Source organism: Narcine bancroftii, chromosome 1, assembly GCF_036971445.1.
Source record: "Narcine bancroftii isolate sNarBan1 chromosome 1, sNarBan1.hap1, whole genome shotgun sequence".
Classification (NCBI taxonomy): domain Eukaryota; kingdom Metazoa; phylum Chordata; class Chondrichthyes; order Torpediniformes; family Narcinidae; genus Narcine; species Narcine bancroftii.
In genome coordinates, this window is record NC_091469.1 from 401,049,995 (window position 1) to 401,072,632 (window position 22,638).

General features: G+C 42.2%; 1 protein-coding gene across 5 annotated transcripts in view; it reads right to left on the minus strand.

The window, feature by feature from the left end:
• agmo (alkylglycerol monooxygenase) overlaps nt 1-22,638 on the minus strand; it is a 414,609-nt gene that overhangs the window by 289,045 nt on the left and 102,926 nt on the right. For 4 of the 5 annotated variants that reach the window (XM_069913757.1, XM_069913754.1, XM_069913755.1 and 1 more), the window contains exon 3: nt 13,111-13,262. The exons of the other annotated variant lie outside the window; for it this stretch is intronic. In XM_069913757.1, the coding sequence (XP_069769858.1) occupies nt 13,111-13,262 (152 nt within the window). The remainder of the gene's footprint in view (nt 1-13,110; nt 13,263-22,638) is intronic. 5 annotated transcript variants of the gene reach the window in all.

Consider the following 22,638-nt stretch of genomic DNA (forward strand, 5'->3'; position numbering starts at 1 on the left):
CTCTCAATTAGAGTTTATAATGACAATCAATGAATGATAATAATATTTTTCTTCTTTGGCTTGGCTTCGCGGACAAAGATTTAAGGAGGGGTATGTCCACGTCTGCTGCAGACTCGTTGGTGACTGACAAGTCCGATGCGGGACAGGCAGGCACGGTTGCAGCGGTTGCAAAGTAAAATTGGTTGGTTGGGGTTGGGTGTTGGGTTTTTCCTCCTTTGTCTTTTGTCAGTGAGGTTGGCTCTGCGGTCTTCTTCAAAGGAGGTTGCTGTCTGCCAAACTGTGAGGTGCCAAGATGCATGGTTGGAGGCGATATCAGCCCACTGGCGGTGGTCAATATGGCAGGCACCAAGAGATTTCTTTAAGCAGTCCTTGTACCTCTTCTTTGGTGTACCTCTGTCTCGGTGGCCAGTGGAGAGCTCACCATAGAACAGGATCTTGGGAAGGTGATGGTCCTCCATTCTGAAGACATGACCCACCCAGCGCAGTTGGGTCTTCAGCAGCATGGATTCGATGCTTGCGAACTCTGCCAGCTCGAGTACTTCGATGTTGGTGATGAAGTCATTCCAATGAATGTTCAGGATGGAGCGGAGACAGCGCTAATGGAAGCGTTCTCGGAGCCGTAGGTGATATTAGACATGTAGCAATAGGTGTTCTTTCCTTTTTTTTCTTTTTTCTTTCTTTTGGGAGGGAGGCAGTTGGGGAGAAAAGTTTCAAAGTCCTTTTTACTGTATCATTAAGCATGACTAAATGATTAATGTTATATTATTGAATTTTTTTGTACTGATACAGTGATAAATAAAATTTTCCAAAAAAAATCACTTTCTATACTGTGCGGTTCTTTTGCTCGCTGCATGCCTAGTGCGCCTACCTTGATGACCCTAACATTCCAAACGGCATTTGGACCCAACAATGACTGACCCAAGCATGCAGAATGTAGATTCATTGTAACTGCCAACTTTCTGGACCTCTCAGCCACAGGTCTGGTTTGAACAGTCAGATGCCCAATTCCAGGTCAGGCAAATTGTCTCGGATGCCACAAAGTACTACTATGTGGTTGGTTCACTCTGAAAGGAAACTGCAGCTGCATCATGGACTTCCTACACCATCTACCGATTGTCAATAGGTATCAAACAATCAATGCACTCCTGATCTGCACTTTTGGCCTCTCCTGCCGTGAGCTCACAGCACGCGGTTACTTCACATGGTCAGCCTTGGTGACCACACAACATCAGCCTTAATGAACGATATCCTGGCACTAACAGATGGCCATAAGCTATGCTTACTGTTCAAACATGTCTATTTCAAGCAGCTGCCAGAAGATATCTGCTTCCTCATCTCTAACGACAATTTCAGTGACCTACGCACCAATCAGCATGGCAGGGCCTCCACCAACTAAGTTGCTGCACCACGCCCTAAGGCCCGGGCCTTTCCCACGTCACCAATGACGCCGGTGATGCCTGCAGCATGGAGCAACCCAAGTTTGGATCGTTGGTGATTTTGCCACCAAAAGTGGTGTTCAGGTGTCCATCGTTGCCGTCCATCCTTTTCTTTTCCAGCCAACGCTGGGGCCAGCCATCACTAATAGCTACAGTGGTTGGCCACCGCGATAGCCAACTTTACTTATGTGACCAGCACTTGGCGCGGAAATTCCTCCCAGACACAGGGGCAGAGGTTAGCATCTTGCCCCGCTCGAGCCATGACACCCATGCCGGGAAGTCAGGACCGGTGTTCACTGCTGCCAACAACAGCAGTATTCGCACATACGGCAAGCAAACCATCCCACTACAGTTCAGACCAGCCATTTCACCTGGTAATTTCCGCTGGCAGCAGTGTCGCAGCCTTTATTAAGTGCAGACTTCCTCTGAGCACACTGCCTCCTAGTGGACCTCAAGGGACAACACCTAGTGAATCCCAGGACCTCCCAGACCTTCTCACTCGGCAAAGCCAAGTTACCGGCTCCACACCTGGACTCTGACTTTGTCAGGCAACGAAGTTACCAGAGTACTAGCCAAGTTTCCGACCATTATTATGCCGCAGTTCTCCATCAACACCCCGAAGCATGGTGTACAGCACCACATTCCCACTCAAGGACCACCCCAGACACACAGGATCCTGCCTGAAAAACTCCACTTCGCCAAGGAGGAGTTACATCTGGCGCTGAAACAGCCCCTGGGCGTCTCCACTGTGCATGGTGCCCAAGTCGGCTGAAGGATGTGGTGACTTCAGAAGGCTTAAGGATGCCACCACGGCCGACCACTATCCAGTGCCCTATATTCAGGACTCCATGGCCAACTTGCATGGGGAATGCATCTTCTGCTGATGACCTAGTCCACAGGTATTACCAGATTCCCCTCCTCCCCAGCGATGTCCCCAAGTCAGCCCTCATCACCCTGTTTCGCCTATTCAAGTTCCCGCAGATGCCTTTTGAACTCAAGAACCTGAAACAGATGCTCCAGCAGTTCATGGACTCAGTGGGCACAGCTCGGATTTTGTCTTCATCTACTTAGATAGTATCCTGATTGCCAGCCCCTCACACCTGCACCAACTCTGCCACCGCCTGAGTGAATACAGCCTGGCCATCAACCCTGCAAAGTGCCAGTTCGGGCTGTCGGCCATTAATTTCCTTGGACACCACATTAACCGACGTGGAGCAGTTCCCTTGCCAGTGAAAATCAAGGCCATACGCCAGTTTTCCAGAACTAGTACAGTAACTAGCCTACAGAAGTATATGGGTAAGATCAATTTTTTCAACCGATTCCCACAGTCAGCGGTCCAAATTGTGTGACCCCTGTTCAGTCAAGGAAATCACCTGGGACACGGAGTAAGCAGCAGCTTTCGAGCAAGCCAAGGGTGCCTTTGCAAATGCCAGCCTCCTGGGATACCCACGGGTGGATGTGCCCACACCCCTCATGGTTGACGCTTCCAACTCAACAGATGGCAGCATGCTGGAACAGCTAATTGAGGTCAGTTGAAACCATTTGTGTTCTTCAACCGGCAGCTGCAACCCCCAGAGCTGAAGTACAGTGCTGCAACGGAGCTGCTAGCCATCTACCTCACCATCCGGCTCTGTCAGTATTGGAGGAGTGGTCTTCACAGACCACAAACCCCTTTCACATTCTCCAAAGTGTCAGATCTATGGTTGGCACAGCAGCAACACCACCTGTTATACATCTTAGAGTATATCACCACCATCAAACACATCTCCGGGATAAACAATGTTGTGACCATCACACTGTCTCGTACCTCCATCCACTCAGTGCATCTCCTGTCCGTAGGGTTGGACGACATAACACTTGCCGAGACACAGCAACAGGATGAAGAAATGGCCGCCTACCACATCACAGTCTCGCGCCTTCAACTTGAGGACATCTCCTTTGGCCCAAGAGGTAACCAGCTCCTCTGTGATGTGTCCACTGGCCAACCCCAGCCCATCGTTCCAGCTGCTTGGAGAAATTGTGTTTTCAAAGCACTACAGAGTTTGGCCCACCTGTTCATTCAGGCAACCATCCAACTGGTGATGGATAGATTTGCTTGGCATGGCCTATGCAAACAGGTTGGGCACTGGACCAGGACATGTACATGCTGCCAGACCTCCAGAGGCATGTGAAGGGCCTCATTCAACCCTTCCAGCCAATGCACAGGAGGTTTAAGCATGTCCATATGGACATCAGTCCTCTGCCAGTCTCCCGAGGAGCAATAGATCTGTACACCATGGTTGACAGGTTCACCAGGTGGCTAGAACAGACGAACTGACTCATGGAGTCGTGGTCAAGCTGCGGCAGATCTGACTGTTAGAGCTCCAGGTATGGCAAGGCCACAGACTAGCAACTGATGTCGTAAAGGTCCCGGGAGTCACAAGCATCATCAGGTTCAGAGGAATTCTATTACAGTCAGTTGGTTCAACTCACTTTTTACTCTGTGTGATTCTTTCGCTTGCTATGTGCCTAGTTCAACTACAATGTAATAGCTCTAAAAAAGTAGCAACACTTGACCTCCTGATGAGAAAGAAGGTATATATGTGGATGATGAATTAGTGGGGGAGCACTTTGGAACCAGTGATCATAAGTCTATACATTTTAAAATCATTCGGGAAAAAGATAAGACTGGTCCACAAGTCCAAAATTGGAATAAGGTTAATATTTAATGACATCAGATGGGAACTTCCAAAAGTTGTTCGGAGGCACTGTTAACAGCTAAAGCAACATCTAGTTAGTGGAAAGACTTCAAGTGACATAGGGTAAGTCCAGAATCAGCATACTCCCATTAGGGTGAAGGGCAAGGTTGGTAATGATTGGCAAACTCTGGATGAGGAGAGATAGAGGCCACAGGGGTTTGTTCTGGGACCCCAGCTCTTTATGATTTTTATAAATGACCTGGATGAAGAAGCAGAAGGATAGATCAATAAGTTTACAGATGACACAAAGACAGGAGGGATTGTAAGATTGGAGATGTTGTGGATAGAATAGAAGGTTATCTTAAGTTACAGAAGGATATAGACAGGATGCAGATTTGGGCAGAGAAGAGGCAGATAGAGTTCAATTTGGATAAGTGTGACCTGATTCATTTTGGAAGGTCGACCTTGAAGGTAGAGTACAGGTGGTCCCCAGCTTATTACCTAGGTGACTTACTACCATGCGTACATATGACCAGAAAATAATACTGTATATTTTAAAAAAAATATATAAGCAAATATAAAAATTATGTGTCAGGTCCCAGGGATACAAGAGCTGTTCATTTTGACAGACTGACACGGTGGCAGCCACAGGCCAGGATGGCATTGAGATTGGATTAAAGAATATGTCTTACGATGCAAGGTAACAAAGCTAGGAATTTTCTTTTTGGAGGGAAGAAGGATGAGAGGGGACTTTATTGAGGTATTCAAGATTATGAGAGGAATAAATAGGCTAGACAACCTACAACTTTTTCCCAAGGTGTCTGTAGCAAGTAGCAGAGGACATCTGAGGAGAGGAAACTTTAGGGGAGATGCTTAGGGGTATTTTTTCTCATATACCCAAAGAGTAGTGGGTATATGGAACACACTGCTAGAAATATTAGTGGAGGCTTGTTCAATTGGAAATTTAAAAGAATTGCAGACAGGCATATGGATGCAAGAAAAATAAAGAATTACATGTGTGAGATCAGGAAAGTTGAGTTGGTTTATTTTGGTCAGAGCAACATCATGGGCCATAGGATCTGCACTGTGCTGTTATGTTCAATGTTCTAATCTTGGAGTGTACATACCGAGATGCTTAAATTTAGAAGAACAGATCATTTAGGGGTTAAAAAAAAATATGGGGTACTTTATTAGCAAGACACGGATGACAAAAACAAGGAGGACAAATTAGAACTATAAGTAACAGTGGATAGGCTACTTCTCGAGTACTGCAGAAAATCAAGGTCATCACATGACTATATCATTTCATTTTAAAGAGTGCAGAAGAGATTTTTTTTTAAATATTCCCATGACTTGAAAATTGTAGCTACGAGAAAAGATTATAAGGGCTGTGGTACTTATCTTTGGAACAGATGGCGCTGAAAAGAAACTTACAAGAAGTGAACAAAATTATGAGGGGTTTCAATTGAATGATTAGCTAAGACTGTTCAGGGCGGTTAGCGCAACGTCTATACAGCGCCAGCAATCGGGATCAAACTAGGGCTCGACTCACGCACTGTTTGTGCGTGTCTGCGTGAGATTTCCCTGGAGCCTCTGTTTCCTCCCACCGTTCAAAATATACCAGGGGTGTAGGTTAATGGGGTGTAAACTGTCCGGCAACGACTCGTGGGCCGAAATGGCCTGTCATCATGATGTATGACTAAATTAAAAATAAATATTAATTATAGCAGAGAATTCAAAAGTCATAAGGTACAGAATTAAACTAATTGGTAGAAGCATGAGAAGAGTGGGGAGCAAAATTATTTTCAGCCCAAAAATTGTTTAGGGCTGAAAACTTTTCACAAGGTCCGAGCCATTGACGGTCTATTGCTTTCTACAGATGCTGCCTAACCCGCTGAGTTCCTCCAGCACTTTGTTGTTTGGTGTTGAGTGTAATGACCTGGGTCAGTTCAGTGGTCGGTCAAATTGTACACCAGGTCCCACATACCAAGTGGGCGATTTCTTTCCAGGAGCAGGATAGCTACTCGGGAGATATCTTGGAAGAACCAATGTTCAGGACAGCTGTTTGGACTCTATGGAAATCTGTGCTGCAAGATTTTCTCATTGCAGTGTGTGGAAATTGAAATTTGAGTATAGGATGTGATTGATTTGGATTGGAATTACAGATTGGATTGCATACATACCAGCCTTTCATTCCAATCATATTTGGCAATGAGATACTTTATCATTGGTGCCGTGGCACAATATTTACATGACAAAGCTTGGTATAGTGATCCACAAATAATTTTCACCATAATTTTACAGACACCATGCCTGTAAAGGATGAGACGAGAAAGTTCAAGTATTTCTATTATGTAAAGTGACTCCTGGACACATTGAGGCCATTTATCCTCCTTTTTACACCAAAACACCATGCTGCTGATAAGAAAAAAAATGGAATAACTACAGAATTTCTAAAGCCTCAAATTAATATTCTCATTAATGGCTAGGTAATATGAAAGCGTCATTCATTTCTCACATTTTATACCTGTAGAAATCACCAAAACGAATGGAACTTTTCTTCATCCCTTGTTCAGCTCCATAGCAATAAGCTTTGGCATCAATCAGCCTCTGACATCAATAGCTGCAACCAAGTCAAGTAGCTGTTAACCAGTGAGCAATTTAGGATTCCATGATAGTAGGTTTCAAGTCAACATTATTTTTCCCCAATCATTTTAAAATTTAAATTTAAAAATTTACAAAAAATTTTGAAATCCTGATCATAACCATCTCCCCTGCACCTGCAGTTCCCCACCCAATAACCAATGAAAGGAGTCACTGTTGACTAGAATTTCAGGACGCGATTGTATGGAATTGTACGTTAAGTGTTCTCTGCAGCCACAAAGAGACCATCATGAATAGATGGCTTACATTCAGCGTGATAGGGAGAGTTCTCAGTGAATTGCATTCTGATAATAATGTCAGGAGAACTTTGGAAAACATTCACCCAAATTTTCAAAACCTATTTCCAAACCATTATCTAATTTCACCAATGGTGCCAAGTCTAAGATAAGGCTTAAAGGTTTTTTTTTTTATGATAAAAGATGCTCTATTTTTGAGTAATGGAATTTTAATAATTCCTCTTGGAGGACAAAATTACGACAGCCAAATTCTCAAGAATATCATTCAAAGAATGGTAAATGCGCTTCAGGATTTTGAGCTTTTTTTTCCATAATTTTCTTCAGGCATCTTTCTTAATTCAATCTCAGGATATCATTATCATCAACAAAACCAGAAATGCCTGATTGTCCTCACAAAGGTGAGGACTGAAGTAATATTCAGAAGGAGCTTGAGAACTTTAAGGCAAAGGTGATGAATACACATACTCAGAATGGTGTGATAGGGAAGGGTACTTGGAAGACCTGATATACCCTTGCTTCTGTGGCCAGAGTCCACCTTCGTGTGAGAGATCACAGGTTTGGGAGTTACTGTTGCTGTAGGCTTGGTGATTAACTGCTTGTCATTGGCACACAAGCAACCATGGCAGAATGCTGATGGAGGTAGTGAATGTGTTCATGGATAGGGAATTTTAAAAAAAGGTTCCTGTCCTGAATAATGTTGGGCTTCTTGAATGTTGTTACTGCTCTCCTGGCAAGAGGAGTGCATTCCATCACACTTGGAGACAGTGCAAAGATAAGAGAGTCATGAATCAAGATACCAAATGCAAAAATCCTCGCCTCTGAACAATCTGTCACCATTGTACTTGTATAACTAGTCAAGTTTATGGTCAGTGGTAGCCTCAGGATACCAACTGTCAGTTCTTCAGCTTTTGTACTGTTAAATTTTCATTTATTGGAGGGACTCTCTGCCAGGCATCTGTGGTATGAATGTTACTTGTGGCCTTCTTAACCACAGTCAAAATGCGACCTTCACTAATGCTTCAGTTAGTTTGTAACATTCTCCATTCAAATTCAATTGCGGTCCACACCAAAAATATAGATGATACAATTTAAGTGTCAAAATAGTCAAGGAACTGAAATGGGTTGATCTTTGATAATGAAATTAGAATAATAGACAACCTTGCTGGTGTTACATTGTGCACTGCCATGGTTTTAGTTTCTCCAATCCCCCAGCTGTGCATTACTTTGCTCATATTTCCCAAACTCCAACAAATGTCGATGTTATCTGAGGCAACTAATGAATGCTGAATTACACACTGTCGATATTATCTGAGGTTTGTGCACATGTCGATGACTCTAATTTGGGTTAATGCTGAAAACTAAATTGTGCACACAAATTGAAAGGAATCAGAAAGGTCAATTCAAATAAGATTTCCACAACGTATTTGCGTGGAGAAATAGAAGCTTGTTATTTTATAGAGGTAGCAAAAAAGTTGGTCATGACAAATTACAGGGTGTATTGCATCAGCAACCTGCCCATCTTTCAGATGTGGGAGAAATATATGCAAACTCCACACACAGTCCTCAGGTTGAAATTTAATCCAGGTCTCTCATAAAATGAGGCAGAAACTCTACCACCTGCACCACTGTGGCGCCCTGAACTAACACCTAGAAATGCATTACTGGGGGGAAATTTTAAGAGGGATTTGACAGCAATTTTCATGATTTTAACATGTAGGAAATTTTCATTTCCATAAAAGCACCTTTATCCTGGGCGAACAATAACAAATACCAGAGGACATGTTTAAGGTAAGTGGAGAAAAGTCTATGGGAGATGTCAAAGGTAATTCACCACACACCACCCCTCCCCACCACCGCCCCCCCCCCCCCCACTACACACACACACAGAGTTAGTGGGTGCCTGAAATGCATTGCTGGCCATGGTGGTGGAAGGCTGGTACAATAAGGTTTAATGGTTCAAGGTTTCTTTTATTGTCACTTAATAATACATAAAATGTAACATACAGTACAACTCCGACTGTCCGAAATCAGAGTCTCCAAAATCCTCATTTATCCAAAAAATTTTCAGAGCCAAACACAGATTGAAAAAAATTCACTCGACATGAAATTCGAACGATGATCGTCCTCGTTTCAGGTAACTCCCTCCCCTCTCTCTTTCTATTTCTTCTTTGCCTTCCCTTATTGAATTCTCTCCAACTCTCCCTCTCAAACTGCATGCCACTGACTCCCAGCTGCAAGTGGTCGGAAGAATCCTTTGCCCCGGCATCATCAAGAAGAGTGGGCTCCCTCCCCGGCAGCAGCAGGGACCCCGAGGTGTTGCTGATTAGTGGCAGCCAGCATTTTTTTGGTGAGCATTAAATATTATTTTAATGCTTAAAAAGCCTTCGCTTGTTGGTTGTTGTTGCTTCAACACTGTTACAAGTGATTTGTTGTTGCTACTGGGCTGTTTTAAAAAAAAAATGACCAGTTCTCACAAAAAAAACATAGTCTGGTCCCGACCATTTTGGATAATCGGAGCTGTACTGTACATGATTTCCTTCAACTTTTGCCTGCCATTTCTGTCATTCTGAAACTATGTGACTAACTATTAAATCCATGCTGTTTCTTGTCTATTTTTGGGTTTACAGTGATATTGTTGGCAGTGACATACTCACAGAGCAGAACCATAGACATGATCTTGATTTCAGATGCTGAAGAGCAGAAGTTTTCCTTAGAGAACCCATTGCAAACAACAGGAACTTTCCGCAATATTTTCATAAATTTCTATCGTGGAAATCAGCTTTCACCCATTTCTGGAGCATTAATTGGGCACTTAAATTTGCCACCACACAAAGACGGTGTTAAAATGGGAGTCTCACTTTGAGAAATAGTTTTCATGGTTTTCTCCCATTTTAATGCATTAAAAGGTGACTTCTGCACTGACAGTGCAGCTGACATTCAAGAGTGAAGATCCCATTTTGTTATGTAATAACACAAAATCTCCTTTTCATTTCCATAAGGCAAACTTAGAATCATCATTAGTATTGCCCGGTGCCCTTTAGAGTAAAGTAAAGAGAAGCCCTTCAGAGACACGGTGTCCAGGGATTTGCCTCCAGTGCTCACACAGCCTTTGCAGCTACACAGACTCTAATGCAGTGGTTCTCAACCTTTTTCTTTCCACTCACATACCACTTTAAGTAGTCCCTATGCCATTGATGCTTTGTTATTAGTAAAGGATTGCTTAAGGTGTTACGTGAGTGGGAAAGGAAGGTTGTGAACCACTGCTCGAGACCCAATTGTTACTGAAATATATTTACTTGAGAAAAATTGTCATTGGCCCATTTCCTTTGGAGTTATGAAACCGTGCACATAACAAGTCAATGAGGTACAATTAAAACAGTGGTTTTGAATATTTTTCTTTCCACCCAGATACCCACCTTAAGCAGTCCCTTACTAATTACAGAGCACCTATGGCATAAAACTTAAAGTGGTATGTGAGTGGAAAGAAAAAGTTGAGAACCACTGCTCTAATGTGATCCAGTGGCAACTTGAGCTCCAGTGGGACAAACCTATCCAGAGCCCCATCCTCGACATAACTCCTGTGCTTCCCTTCTCCCCACTAAGAACATCTGTTCCCAATATCCTCTCCCCAGTTCCTGCCTAATAGAACATTGAACATTACAGCACAGTACAGGACCTTCAGCCTGAGATGTTCAGCTGACCTAAATAGCATATTCCTTCAAAAAAAAAGTTCTATACCTATCCTACCTCTTAACACTCTATTTTTCTTTCATCCATGTACCTAAGAGTCCCTTAAATGCCATAATTTTTCAGTTTCCATCGCATGCACTTTCCATGCTTTCCCTCGCAAAGCATTCCAGGCACCCAAAACCCTTTGTGTGAAAAAATTTATTCCTAACGTCTCCACTAAACATTCCTCTCTTCACTTTGTAGAGATGTCCCCTGTTGTTTGCTATTCCTGCCCTGGAAATAGCAAACATCAGGTTTCTCAGAATCTTGTAGACCTCTATTAAGTCTCCTCTCATCCTTCTGAGCTCCAAAAGGAAAAGTCCCAGCTCTGCTAACCTTGCCTCATAAGACTTTTTTTTTTCCAATCCAGGCAACTTCTTGATAAATCTCCTCTCCACAGCTTCCACATCCTTCCTATAATGAGGTGACCAGAACTGAAGTACAATATTCCAAGTTTGGTCTCACCAGAGATTTATAGTGCATCATTACTTCACAACTCCTTAACTCAACCTCCATATTAATGAAGCCCAACATGCCATAGGCCTTCTTAACCATCTTATCAACCTGTGTGGTAACCTTTATGGATGCATGGATTTGGACCCCAAGGTCCCTCTTTTCTCCACACAGTTAAGTATCTGACCATTAACCCTGTACTCAGCATTCAGATTTGACCATCCAAAATGCATCACCTTACACTTATCCAGATTGATCTGCTACTTTTCTGCATCTTGTCCCTATCTTTTTGTAAATTACAACAACCTTCATCACCATCCACAACTTATTTAACCTTCGTATCATCCGCAAACTTACTGACCCATCCTTCTGCCTCTTCATCTAAGTCATTTATGAAAATCACAAAGAGCAGGGGTCCCAGAACAAATCCCTGTGGAGCACTACTAGTCACTGACCTCCAGGAAGAATACTTTCTGTGCACTACTACCTTCCGCTTTCTACATGCAAGTAAATTTTAATCCACATATCAAAGGTTCAGTGGATCCCATGCCTCATGACTTTCTGAGCAAGTCTCTCAAGGGGGACCTATTTCAAACCCTCTAACTGACTACATTGATGTTTGCTCGCTTGCCTGTCATTCTTAACAAATTCAGAACACATTGCATTATGTTTTTGACCTTTTGCCCTATTCTCTGCGCACCTATTCTGGTTCCCATTCCCACCCCCCTGCCAAACTATTTTAAACCCTCCCCAACAGCTCCAGCAAATCTGCCCATCAGGCTATCGATCCCTTTCCAGTTCAGGTGCAGTTTGTCCTTTTTGTAGAGGTCAGACCTTCCCCAGAAGAGATCCCAATGATCCACGAATCTGAACTCCTGCCCCCTGCACCAACTCTTCAGCCCCGCATTCATCTGCCACAACTTCCTATTCCTACCTTCACTGGTGCATGGCATAGGCAGCATTCACCCTTGAGGTCCTGCTTTTCAACTTCTTTCCTAACTCCCTACTCTCATCTAGGTCAGCACTGAGAATGCTGTGGACTCAGAGATATTCCTGACCCAGGCATCTGGGAGGAAACATACTATCCAGGAGTCTTTATCTCATTGACAGAAGCTCTCAAAGAATTTATATTAAAAATAAATGAATCAATTTGGAATCTTTTTTTTAATTTACGGTTCTTGACACAAATGATGCAAGCTCGAATCACAGAAAATCACAATACAGCCCATTTTCTATCAATGCACACCTCCTCATACCCCCACCATTCCTCATAACCACCTCCCTGGCCTGTAGTTAATACTTTTTTTATATAATAGGAATTTGACTTTGTAGCAAGGTGTCTGTCAAACTTATTAATTTAGTCAAAAGGCCATATTTTTTTTTGTCACAATGTCTTAAAACTTAGCATAATGCTATAATAGATTTCAATCCAAATCATTTGTTCATTCTCAGCACATATGTCTCAAATTTCTAGCATTGTTGTCTGACAACTGTGTTAACCCATTTATTATAAAACTTGAGATATCAATCGTAAACTCATGGTACAATCAATTTTCAAGCTTATTTCCCAGTTGTCAAATATCAACCATCAACTGCTGGCTTCTTACATTTCTGATCAAACACACAAAGAATGTGCTTCTCTGCCAATGGCAAAAGCACAGGAAACTTCTATCCCAAATTGCTTCAGAGGAGAGTTGCATGACAACAACAGCAAAAACAAAATAGCATTGTGGCCCATTTATAACAATCTATTGGTATCTATCAAACTGGACTGTCATATGTAACTATTTTAAATTGAAAACACTTGAAGTTTGAAGGAGTCTCAAGTTGTATACTTATGTTAAGGTATAAAGAGCTAAAATAGCACAATAATTAAAAAATAAGCACATATTTACAGTCATAAATCAGTCCTACCATGTGACATTCGATGAATCCAGTAATAAGCAAAGTCGACTCCTAAAAATGCCAACCACCACGTCCAAAGTGAATCCCAAGGAAGTACATAAATTCTGAAGTTCTCCCAGATGTAGATATAACCACTCAGTTCAAGGCCTCTCCCAAAAATTCTTTAGAAAAAGAAAATGCTCAAACTTAGTTGCTGTTACATTTTTCAATAACAGATTTATAATGGTAAAAGCAAATACACTCAATCTGACATAACTACTAAATAGGTGATAAATACTCAGCAGATCAGCATTTCTAGTGAGAGAATGGGAACATGGAAATTCAGAAATCATTCCCAGGAAACTATCCAAAAATAAAAGCTTTATACAAATGTCAAGATAGGTTCAACTCTTTAATGTTATGATTTTTCAATCTGTTAGTTTGAGGACAGGAGTTCAGTTTTCTGTGCATGAACCTGATCAGAATACTGGGGGAGGGAAAAAAAAAACATTAAAATCTACATTGCTATTAAATACTTCCATTTGCCCTTAATCATATGATATTTTTTTAATGGTCCCTCTATTGTCTGTTGCCTTCAAACAGGTCATCACAATTCATCAAGTGTTTAGATACTCAAGGAAGCACAAGAGACAACCCTAAAGGATGGTGACACAGCAGCGGACCGACGATGGGGTAAGGAGGTGAAGGACGCACACTTGGGTGATGATGCTGGCGACTGCGGTTGAAGGACCCACACAGGCTGCGTACTGCTGGTGACTGGCTCATGAGAACCAAGTATCAGAACTACGATTTGAGACGTGCTGCGAGCAAGAAAGGCTTCCGAAATGCTTTGAGTGCTGAAGGCTGCCTGATCGTATCAGAGGTTTGAACTGGCTTCAGTGTGGCTGCAGAAGCACTGAATGAAAATCCATGGAAACTCAGTGACTCTGAAGGGTCTCTCTTTCTCCTATTATTAGAGGGATCAGACAATCCTCATGGATTGCCTAACGGAAGAAAAAAAATTAAAGTATATCATGCATATTACATTTTTGATGTATTATGATATGACAAAATACAAGGAATCTGAATACTTTTGCTGAAAAGTGAAAATATCAGAAAGGCAAGCATAAAAAAATCCGGACAAAAAGTTAATGGGATTTAGTGGGGTGGGGGGGGGGGAGATAATGTTGACATATCATGTAAAAAACATACAACTTTCGATGTCAAGTGAAAATCAGAAACAACCTCTTGACCAAGAGAAAATCCAAATTAAACAATAAACTTATTTTAATAAACTGAACACAAAATCTTTTCAACAGGGTCCAGAGATTAGAGAGTTAAATGTGTGGCTCAAGAATGGATGTTGGAGAAGTGGATTTCAATTCATGAAATTGGCACCAGTATTGGGGAAGGAAGGAACTGAGAGGATGGACTCCCATCTGAACCATGGTGGGACCTGAATCCTGGCAAATTGCATAACTAGGTCTTTAAACTAAATAGTAGGCTGGTGGGTTCTGCAGATTGGAGCGGGATGGATGAAGTAAAAGAGTGTGAATAAAGTAAAAGCAATAGTTTAAAAAAAAGGGAAAAATAAGAGTAGAGGTAACAAAAGTCAAGTGCGAAAGAAGCAAAGATTACCAGATTATAAAAGCACAATGGGTATAAGAGCACTTTATCTGAATGCCAGTAATATTCAAAACAAAATCCGTAAACTTGTGGCACAAATCAGCGCAAAGGGCACAGTGCCAGCGATCGGGACCAGACCGAGGTTGGAATCCCCTGCTGACTGTAAGGAGTGTGTACATTCTCCCCATGTCTGTGTGGGTTTCTGTAGGAGCTCCAGTTTCCTCCCAACCTTCAAAACGTACCAGGGGTGTAGGATAATGGGATGTAAATTGGGCAGCAATGAATCATAGGGTCAAATTGGCCTGTTACAGTCCTGTATGTCTATATATTTTTTAAATTAGTGGCCATTACAGAAACATGGTGGCAGGGTGGAGAGGATTGGGAATTAAATATCCAAGAATATCATGTAATAAGGAAGGACAGGCAAGAAGGTAAGGGTGCTGGGGTAGTGCTCTTAGATAACAATAGGACAAATGAAAGGTCGAAGGAGCAAAATGTTGAGTCCATCTGGGTGAGATTAGGAATAGTAAAGGGAAAAAAATTAATTGGGGGGGTTCTCTATAGACCACCCAATAACAAGATTACAGTGACACAGGCAATAAACCAAGAAATATCAGAAGCATGGAAGGATGGGACTTCATCATACACTTAGACTGAGGGAATCAAGTTGGTTGAAGCAACCTTGAGGAGGACAATAGCCTTATCAGATGTATTCTTTCTTGAACAGTAGGTTATTGAACCTAGAAGGGAATGTGCTATCTTGGATCTGGTCCTGTGCCAATGAGACAAGTAAAATTAGCAATTTTGTAGTGAGGGATCTTCTTGGAAAGAGTGATCACAGTTTGATTGAGTTTCTCCCCAGTGTGTTGTGCCTAATCATGGGAAACTACAAAGAGATAAGAGAGGAGTTGACCAAAGTAGACTGGGAATGCAGGCTACATGGATGGATGGATGGTTAAGGAACAGTGAAGGACTTTCAAAGAAATTCTTCACAGTGCTCAACAAGAGTATATTCCAATTAAAAGCTTAGTTACTCAACAGTGGGGGCAGCCAGCCTTGAATAACTAAGGAAATAAAGGAAGGTCTCAAACTAAAAACTTGTATGTACAAAGTTGCCGAGAGCAGAGGGAAATGAGAGAATTACGAAAACTTTAAAAAGTAACAAAGAACTACAAAGCGAGCAATAAGGAGAGGGAGGGCATACTATGAGAAAATATTAGCACAAAATACAATAAAAGGACAGTAAACATTTTTATAATTATATAAAGCACTAATAAATGAAGGTTGGTCCCTTGGAAGATGAGAAGGGGAAATTAATATTGGGTAACTAGTGATTATTTTGAGACAGTCTTCAGAGTGGAGGACACATCAAACATGCCAAAGACAGATGTTATTGATGTGATGAGAGGTGAGGACCTGGATGTAATACCTATCACTAAAGAGGTCATACTCAGAAAAGGGTCCAAAGATAGAAAAGTCCCCGGGTCCTGATGCAATGCATCCCAGAGAACTGAAAGAAATGGCAGAAGTTATAGTCGAGGCTTTGGTGATATTTTAACAAAATCTTTGGACTCTGGGAACGTCTCAATGAATGGGGAACATGGGAAGAGGGTGAATGTCATACCACTATTCAAAAAAAAGGATGTAGGTAAAAGGCAGGGAACTATAGGCCAGTCAGTTTAACATCTGTAGTTGGGAAAATGTTTGAAGCTATCATTAAATAAGAGATAGCGAGGCATGTAGAGCAAAATGGATCCATCAGGTAGACACAGCATGGACTCAGCAAAGCCAGGACCTTTTTGACAAATTTACCAAAGTACTTTGAAGATAAAACACACGCGATAAATAGAGGGGAGCAGATGGATATTGTTTACCTGGATTTCCAGAAGTTCGATAAGGTGCTGCATAAAAGACACATGCAGAAGATAAGGATGCATAGAGTTGGTGTGATATAGATTTCATATTTATTGTCAGAGTACATACATGGCATCACATGCAAACCTGAGATTCTTTTTCTGTGGGCGCAGCAAAATTACCACTAATTGGTCGTCAAAAAAAACTGTACACAGCATAAATATGTAAATAAATAAACTGTAAACAGAAAACAATATAAACAAACTGATTGTGCAATATAAAGAGAATAAAAAAGAAAATCAATAAAAGGAACATTTAAGAGACCTTAAATTAGTCTCTGATTGAGTTTATTGTTGAGGAGTCTGATGGTGGAGGGGTAGCAGTTTTTCCTGAACCTGTTGTTCCTGAACCTGCTGGTGAGAGTCTTGTGGCACCTTTACCTCTTTCCTGATGGCAGCAGTGAGAACACAGTGTCTGCTGGGTGGTGTGGGTCTTTAATGATTGCTGCTGCTCCCTGACAGCAGTTTTCCCAGTAGATGTTCTCAACAGTGGGGATTGTTTTGCCTGTGATGTCCTGGGTTGTGTTCACTACCTTTTGGAGAGCTTTATGCTCAGGGGTTGAGGATTGAGGATTGGTTAAACAATAGAAAGCAGAGAAACTGTTCACGATATAGATAAACAATCTGGAAAAGGGGAGAGTGTATTGTATCTAAGTTTGCTGTTGACAAAATGGAAAAACAAATTGTGAAGAGGATATAAAGAGTCTGCAGATAAATACACATCGGTTAAGTGAGGGAGCATCTGGCAAATGGAGTACAATGTTGACAAATGTGAAGTTATCCACTTTGGAAGTAAAATGGAAGATCAAAATATTATTTTAATGGCAAGCGATTGCAGCATGCTGATGTGCAGAAGGACTTGGGTGTGCTCATGCATGAATCACCAAAGGTTGGTTTGCAGGTACAGCAGGCTATCAAGAAGGCAAATGGAATATTGACCTTCATTGCTAGAGGGATTCAATTTAACAGCAGGGAGGTTATGTTGCAACTGTACAAAGTACTGTGAGACTGCATCTGGAGTACAGTGTGCAGTTCTGGACTGCAGACACAGTGGTTGAAATAGGTGCTGGAGTAGGCCATTCAGCCCATTGAGCCAGCACTGCCATTCATTTAGATTATGGCTGATCTTCCACTATCAGTACCCTGTCCCTGTCTTCTCCTCATAACCCTGTCCATAAGAACTTTATCTAACTCCCTCTTGAACTTATCCAGAAATGAAAACGCAATGCTGGAGAAACTCAACAGGTCAAACAGTGTACATTATAAAGCAAAGATAAAGATACACAACTAATGTTTTGGGCTTGAGCCCTTCATCAATGTATGGAAAATTGTCAGCAGGCACCCCAAAAAAATGGTGAGGGGGAACGGGAGGGGAAAGAACACGGACGCAAAGACAGAAGGTAATAGGCATAAAACAGAGGGAGGGCAAAGCAGCAATCAGGGTGACGAGCAATCACTCTGAGAATAGAGGGGGAAGTGTTAGGCTTGTTCTTTCAAGAAGAATGACTTTACATGGTTTAACACTTAACCAACTTTATTTTCCTTGAGCTGCTTCAACCGGCTTCAAACTGGCAACCTTTCATATGTCACGTCTGGTTTCTGTCCAACCACATGCACTGCATGCTGGGAAATGTAGTTCTCCTCTACACACATAATAACCTGTCTTCCCCGATTAAAAAAAAAACAAAAATACAATACTATGTCAACATAAAACTATCTACATTTTGTGGTCAGTCTCTTTTCACCAGTTGCGTCCGATGACTTCTGGCTTCACGAAGTCGTTCAACTTTATTCAGGGCATTCACAAGATTCAGCTGAAATTCAGAAATCTGTGAAGAGGTTCCTGTTTAACAGCAAGTTCAAGAACAGTCACCAGTAGCTGTTGACTTTTCTGTTGCAGTTCTTCAACAGGTCACCAGATGCTAAGAAATCAGTTCAGAGGAACTGCTTATGTCAGCAGAACTAACTTCATTTTCACATAAAATGATTTCCTTGCGCAAATTATAGTTTCATCAAAAGCACCCTATTCTGATGAGAATGATCTGACATTTGCATTTTGTCTCTGCTTCTCCCTGTTTAATAAAGCATGCTGATTCGCTTCTTCGGTGCATTTTGATAACAGCAAATTTCCTTCATGTCATCTTCTAATTTAGCTGAGAAATTTGCCACATATTTTTACACATGTTCATATTCTTCATGCTGGCACTTCAGATCTTTCATAATTCCTTCCAAATATTTATTCCCTCTCTTATTTTCCAGTTTTGCCAATAGCAATTGATGTTGTGCTTCAACCTATCCATTATGCAACTCTGTGAGCTTCATTCCAGGCTTCTCAATCTTGGCCACAAGCTGATGCAATGGGCAACTTAGCTGCCAGTTCCTCTTCTGAGTGTGGCAGCTCCTTTAAGCTTTGTAGTTGAAAGATGGTTTGCATTTTCCAATTCCTTATCATGAAGAGACGCTTCAAATTATTTTAAGAATTCAGATTCTTGCATCGATATATTCTTATCTTCTAATGCAGCCATTCTTTCTTTTAGATATAGCTGAAGTCACTCATTAGACTGTCAATCTCTCTACTGTGCCTGACAGTCATCGTCTCTGTCAGGCCCTTCATTGTTCCTGATTCTTCTCTCCAAGCTTAAGTATCTAAATTACTCAAACGTTCTACACTGCCAGGCCGCTCTTTAGCCTTTGTCAGAGCTGCAATTCGCCAGGCAAGTTCAGCTTCTACTTCTGGTAACATTTCTTTTCACTTAATTTTTGCTGCAGTTTCTGTTCCAGACATTCCTGTAACTTTCTATCTTTGTCTTCTAGTTGGCGTAAGAAGGCATCCTTATTTGTCAACTCATTTCCCAGTTTGTCATTCATGTCATGTAATGGGATTGATTCTCTATGTACATTAAGGTATTGCTTCTACAATGTAGTTACTGTTTCTTAGTGCTTATCTTTGGTAAGACGCTAAGAAAACACTTTTCACCAGGTTATCTTCACATGCACTCAGACCTAACGTTGGCTGTATTCTCCTTTCTACAATCAATAGCTGTGAGTTAAGATGCCGCCGTCCTTAGTGCTGAAGGTTACCGTACAGTATCTTGGCTGCACCATTTCATCAGATGCAAGGATCGACAACGAGATAGACAACAGACTCGCCAAGGCAAATAGCGCCTTTGGAAGACTACACAAAAGAGTCTGGAAAAACCACCAACTGAAAAACCTCACAAAGGTAAGTGTATAGAGAGCCGTTGTCATACCCACACTCCTGTTCGGCTCCGAATCATGGGTCCTCTACCGGCATCACCTACGGCTCCTAGAACACTTCCACCAGCGTTGTCTACGCTCCATCCTCAACATTCATTGGAGCGACTTCATCCCTAACATCGAAGTACTCGAGATGGCAGAGGCCGACAGCATCGAATCCACGCTGCTGAAGATCCAACTGCGCTGGGTAGGTCACATCTCCAGAATGGAGGACCATCACCTTCCCAAGATCGTGTTATATGGCGAGCTCTCCACTGGCCACCATGACAGAGGTGCACCAAAGAAGAGGTACAAGGACTGCCTAAAGAAATCTCTTGGTGCCTGCCACATTGAACACCGCCAGTGGGCTGATATCGCCTCAAACCGTGCATCTTGGCGCTTCACAGTTCGGCGGGCAGCAACCTCCTTTGAAGAAGACCGCAGAGCCCACCTCACTGACAAAAGACAAAGGAGGAAAAACCCAACACCCAACCCACCAATTTTCCCCTGCAACCGCTGCAACCGTGTCTGCCTGTCCTGCATCGGTCTTGTCAGCCACAAACAAGCCTGCAGCTGACGTGGACATTTTACCCCCTCCATAAATCTTCGTCCGCGAAGCCAAGCCAAAGAAGAAGCCTGTCATATTTAATTTCACCAGATAAATCTTGCTCTTTACGGTGAGGATCTTGTAATCATCCAAAAATAACTGATTCACCTGGATTCCAGCGTTGAGCTTAAGTGAAATTACTTTTTCATTCACAGTCACTGGAATGATCCATTCCAATGTGCCAACAGCAGTATTTTCTAGTGAATCCACAAAGAATTCCTCCATTTCTTGGTCCACTGTGTGCACCTTTCTCTTGGTGTCCTTTGCAAAATGATTCTTTGCATATTTATAGCATAACACATCTTTGGACTATGTTTACCTCCACACCTACTGAATTTGCTGTTTGGGCTTAGCACTTTGTTTTGTTGTTTTGGGAAACTCCTGGTACTTGGCTTCTCTGTTTTCATTGCATGCACTTTTGTGTCTATCCTGTGCAGCTCCTTAGCTTGTGCTCGTTTGGTCTCTGCTGCCCTACAGAAAGTCAAATTTTTTCTTCATGCAACAGTCTTTCTTTTAAGTCCATTATCTGGAATTACACAAACTATTCTGTCTTCAATAAGTGAATTTTTCAAATCTCTAAATTCACAGGACTTACTCAGCATGTGAAACTCCACTCAATATTGGTTAAGGCCCATACCTTGTTTCTGATCACTGAAGAAAAAAATTGAATCTCTCAAACATGACGTTTTCATTTGGTACAAAATACTCTTCAAATTTTGTCATCAGAGTGTCTCAACATGAAAGCTGTCTCATCAATTTGAAAACTGTTATAGATGTCCAAGGAATCTTCACCCATCACGTGCAGAAACATAGATGCTTTCTGTTTTCCCGAGTCTCTCCTATTCCAACAGCTTCTTATTCAAAGTTGAAGCATGTCCATTTATCAGCTAGATTGCCAGTAAGATGCATCTGTGGAAGGACTTAACTTATCCATGCTTATTAAGTATTGCCTTCTCTTCATCACATAGACACTTCTGACACCATGTTATGGTTATTCTTTCGAGAAGAACAATTTTACATGGGTTTAACACCTAACCAACTTAATTTTCCTTGAGCTGTTTTAACTGACTTCCAACCGATGATCCACATCATGTCATTTCCGTTTTCTGCTGAACTGCGCACATTGCACGCTGGGAATTATAGTTCTTATTTACACACATAACAACACAGGAAGGGAGTGGAGAGCTAAAGGAAAGGAGACCAAGGGAAAAGGGAAGGAATGGAGAATGGAGACCAGGATATCAGAAACCAAAGAGTCGATGTTGATGCAACCTGGCTGCAGTGTCCAGACTGAAAATTAAGTGTGGTTCCGCCAATTTACAGATGATCTTGGTGGGATAGTACATGAGGCCATGGACAGATATGAGAGTATGGGAGTGAGATGCAGAATTGAAATTACAAACCACACCCCAGGCCTCCGTTTCCAACACATTAATCTCTGCAATTTCTGCCACTTTCAACATGATCCCACTATTCGACCCTCTCATCCCTTTCCTGCTTTCTGGAGGGACCGCTCCCTCTGTGAACCCCTCATCCACTCATCCTTCCCCACCAACTACACCCCACCACCCCCCCACCGCAACTTTCCCCTGTGGCCGTAGGAAGTGCCAGACATCCCCTCACCTCCTCACAATTCGGAGCCCAAATAGTCCTTTTAAGTGAACCAACAATTAACTTGTGTATCCATGGGCAGTGATCTACTGCATCTGATGCTCCCTTTCTAGTCTTTTCTCAGAGAGACTGGGAAATCACTTCACTGATCAGCTTCGCTCTGTCCTCAACAATGATAGGTATCTCCCAGTAGCCAACCAATTCAATTCTATGTTCCACTCCCATGGCCTCATGTACTATCCCACCAAGACCACCCAAAATTGGAGGAACAACATTTGATTTTCTGTTTGCATACTCTCCAATCAGATGTCATCAATATAGACCTCATGTTTCTGCTAACCTGGTCATTCTCCCTCCCTTCCCTTTTCCTTTTGTCTCCTTTCCCTTAGCTCTCCTCCCTTCCCTCTCTATTCACAGAGCAATCCTTTCTCTGTGCCCTCCCACCACCCCCCCCCTTATCCACATAGACCTAAAGGGAGGAAGTAATGTCTCCTACCCCCTCCCCCCTATCAATGCTGACAATTTTCTATTCCTTGGTCAAGCCCAAAGCATTGGTTATGTATC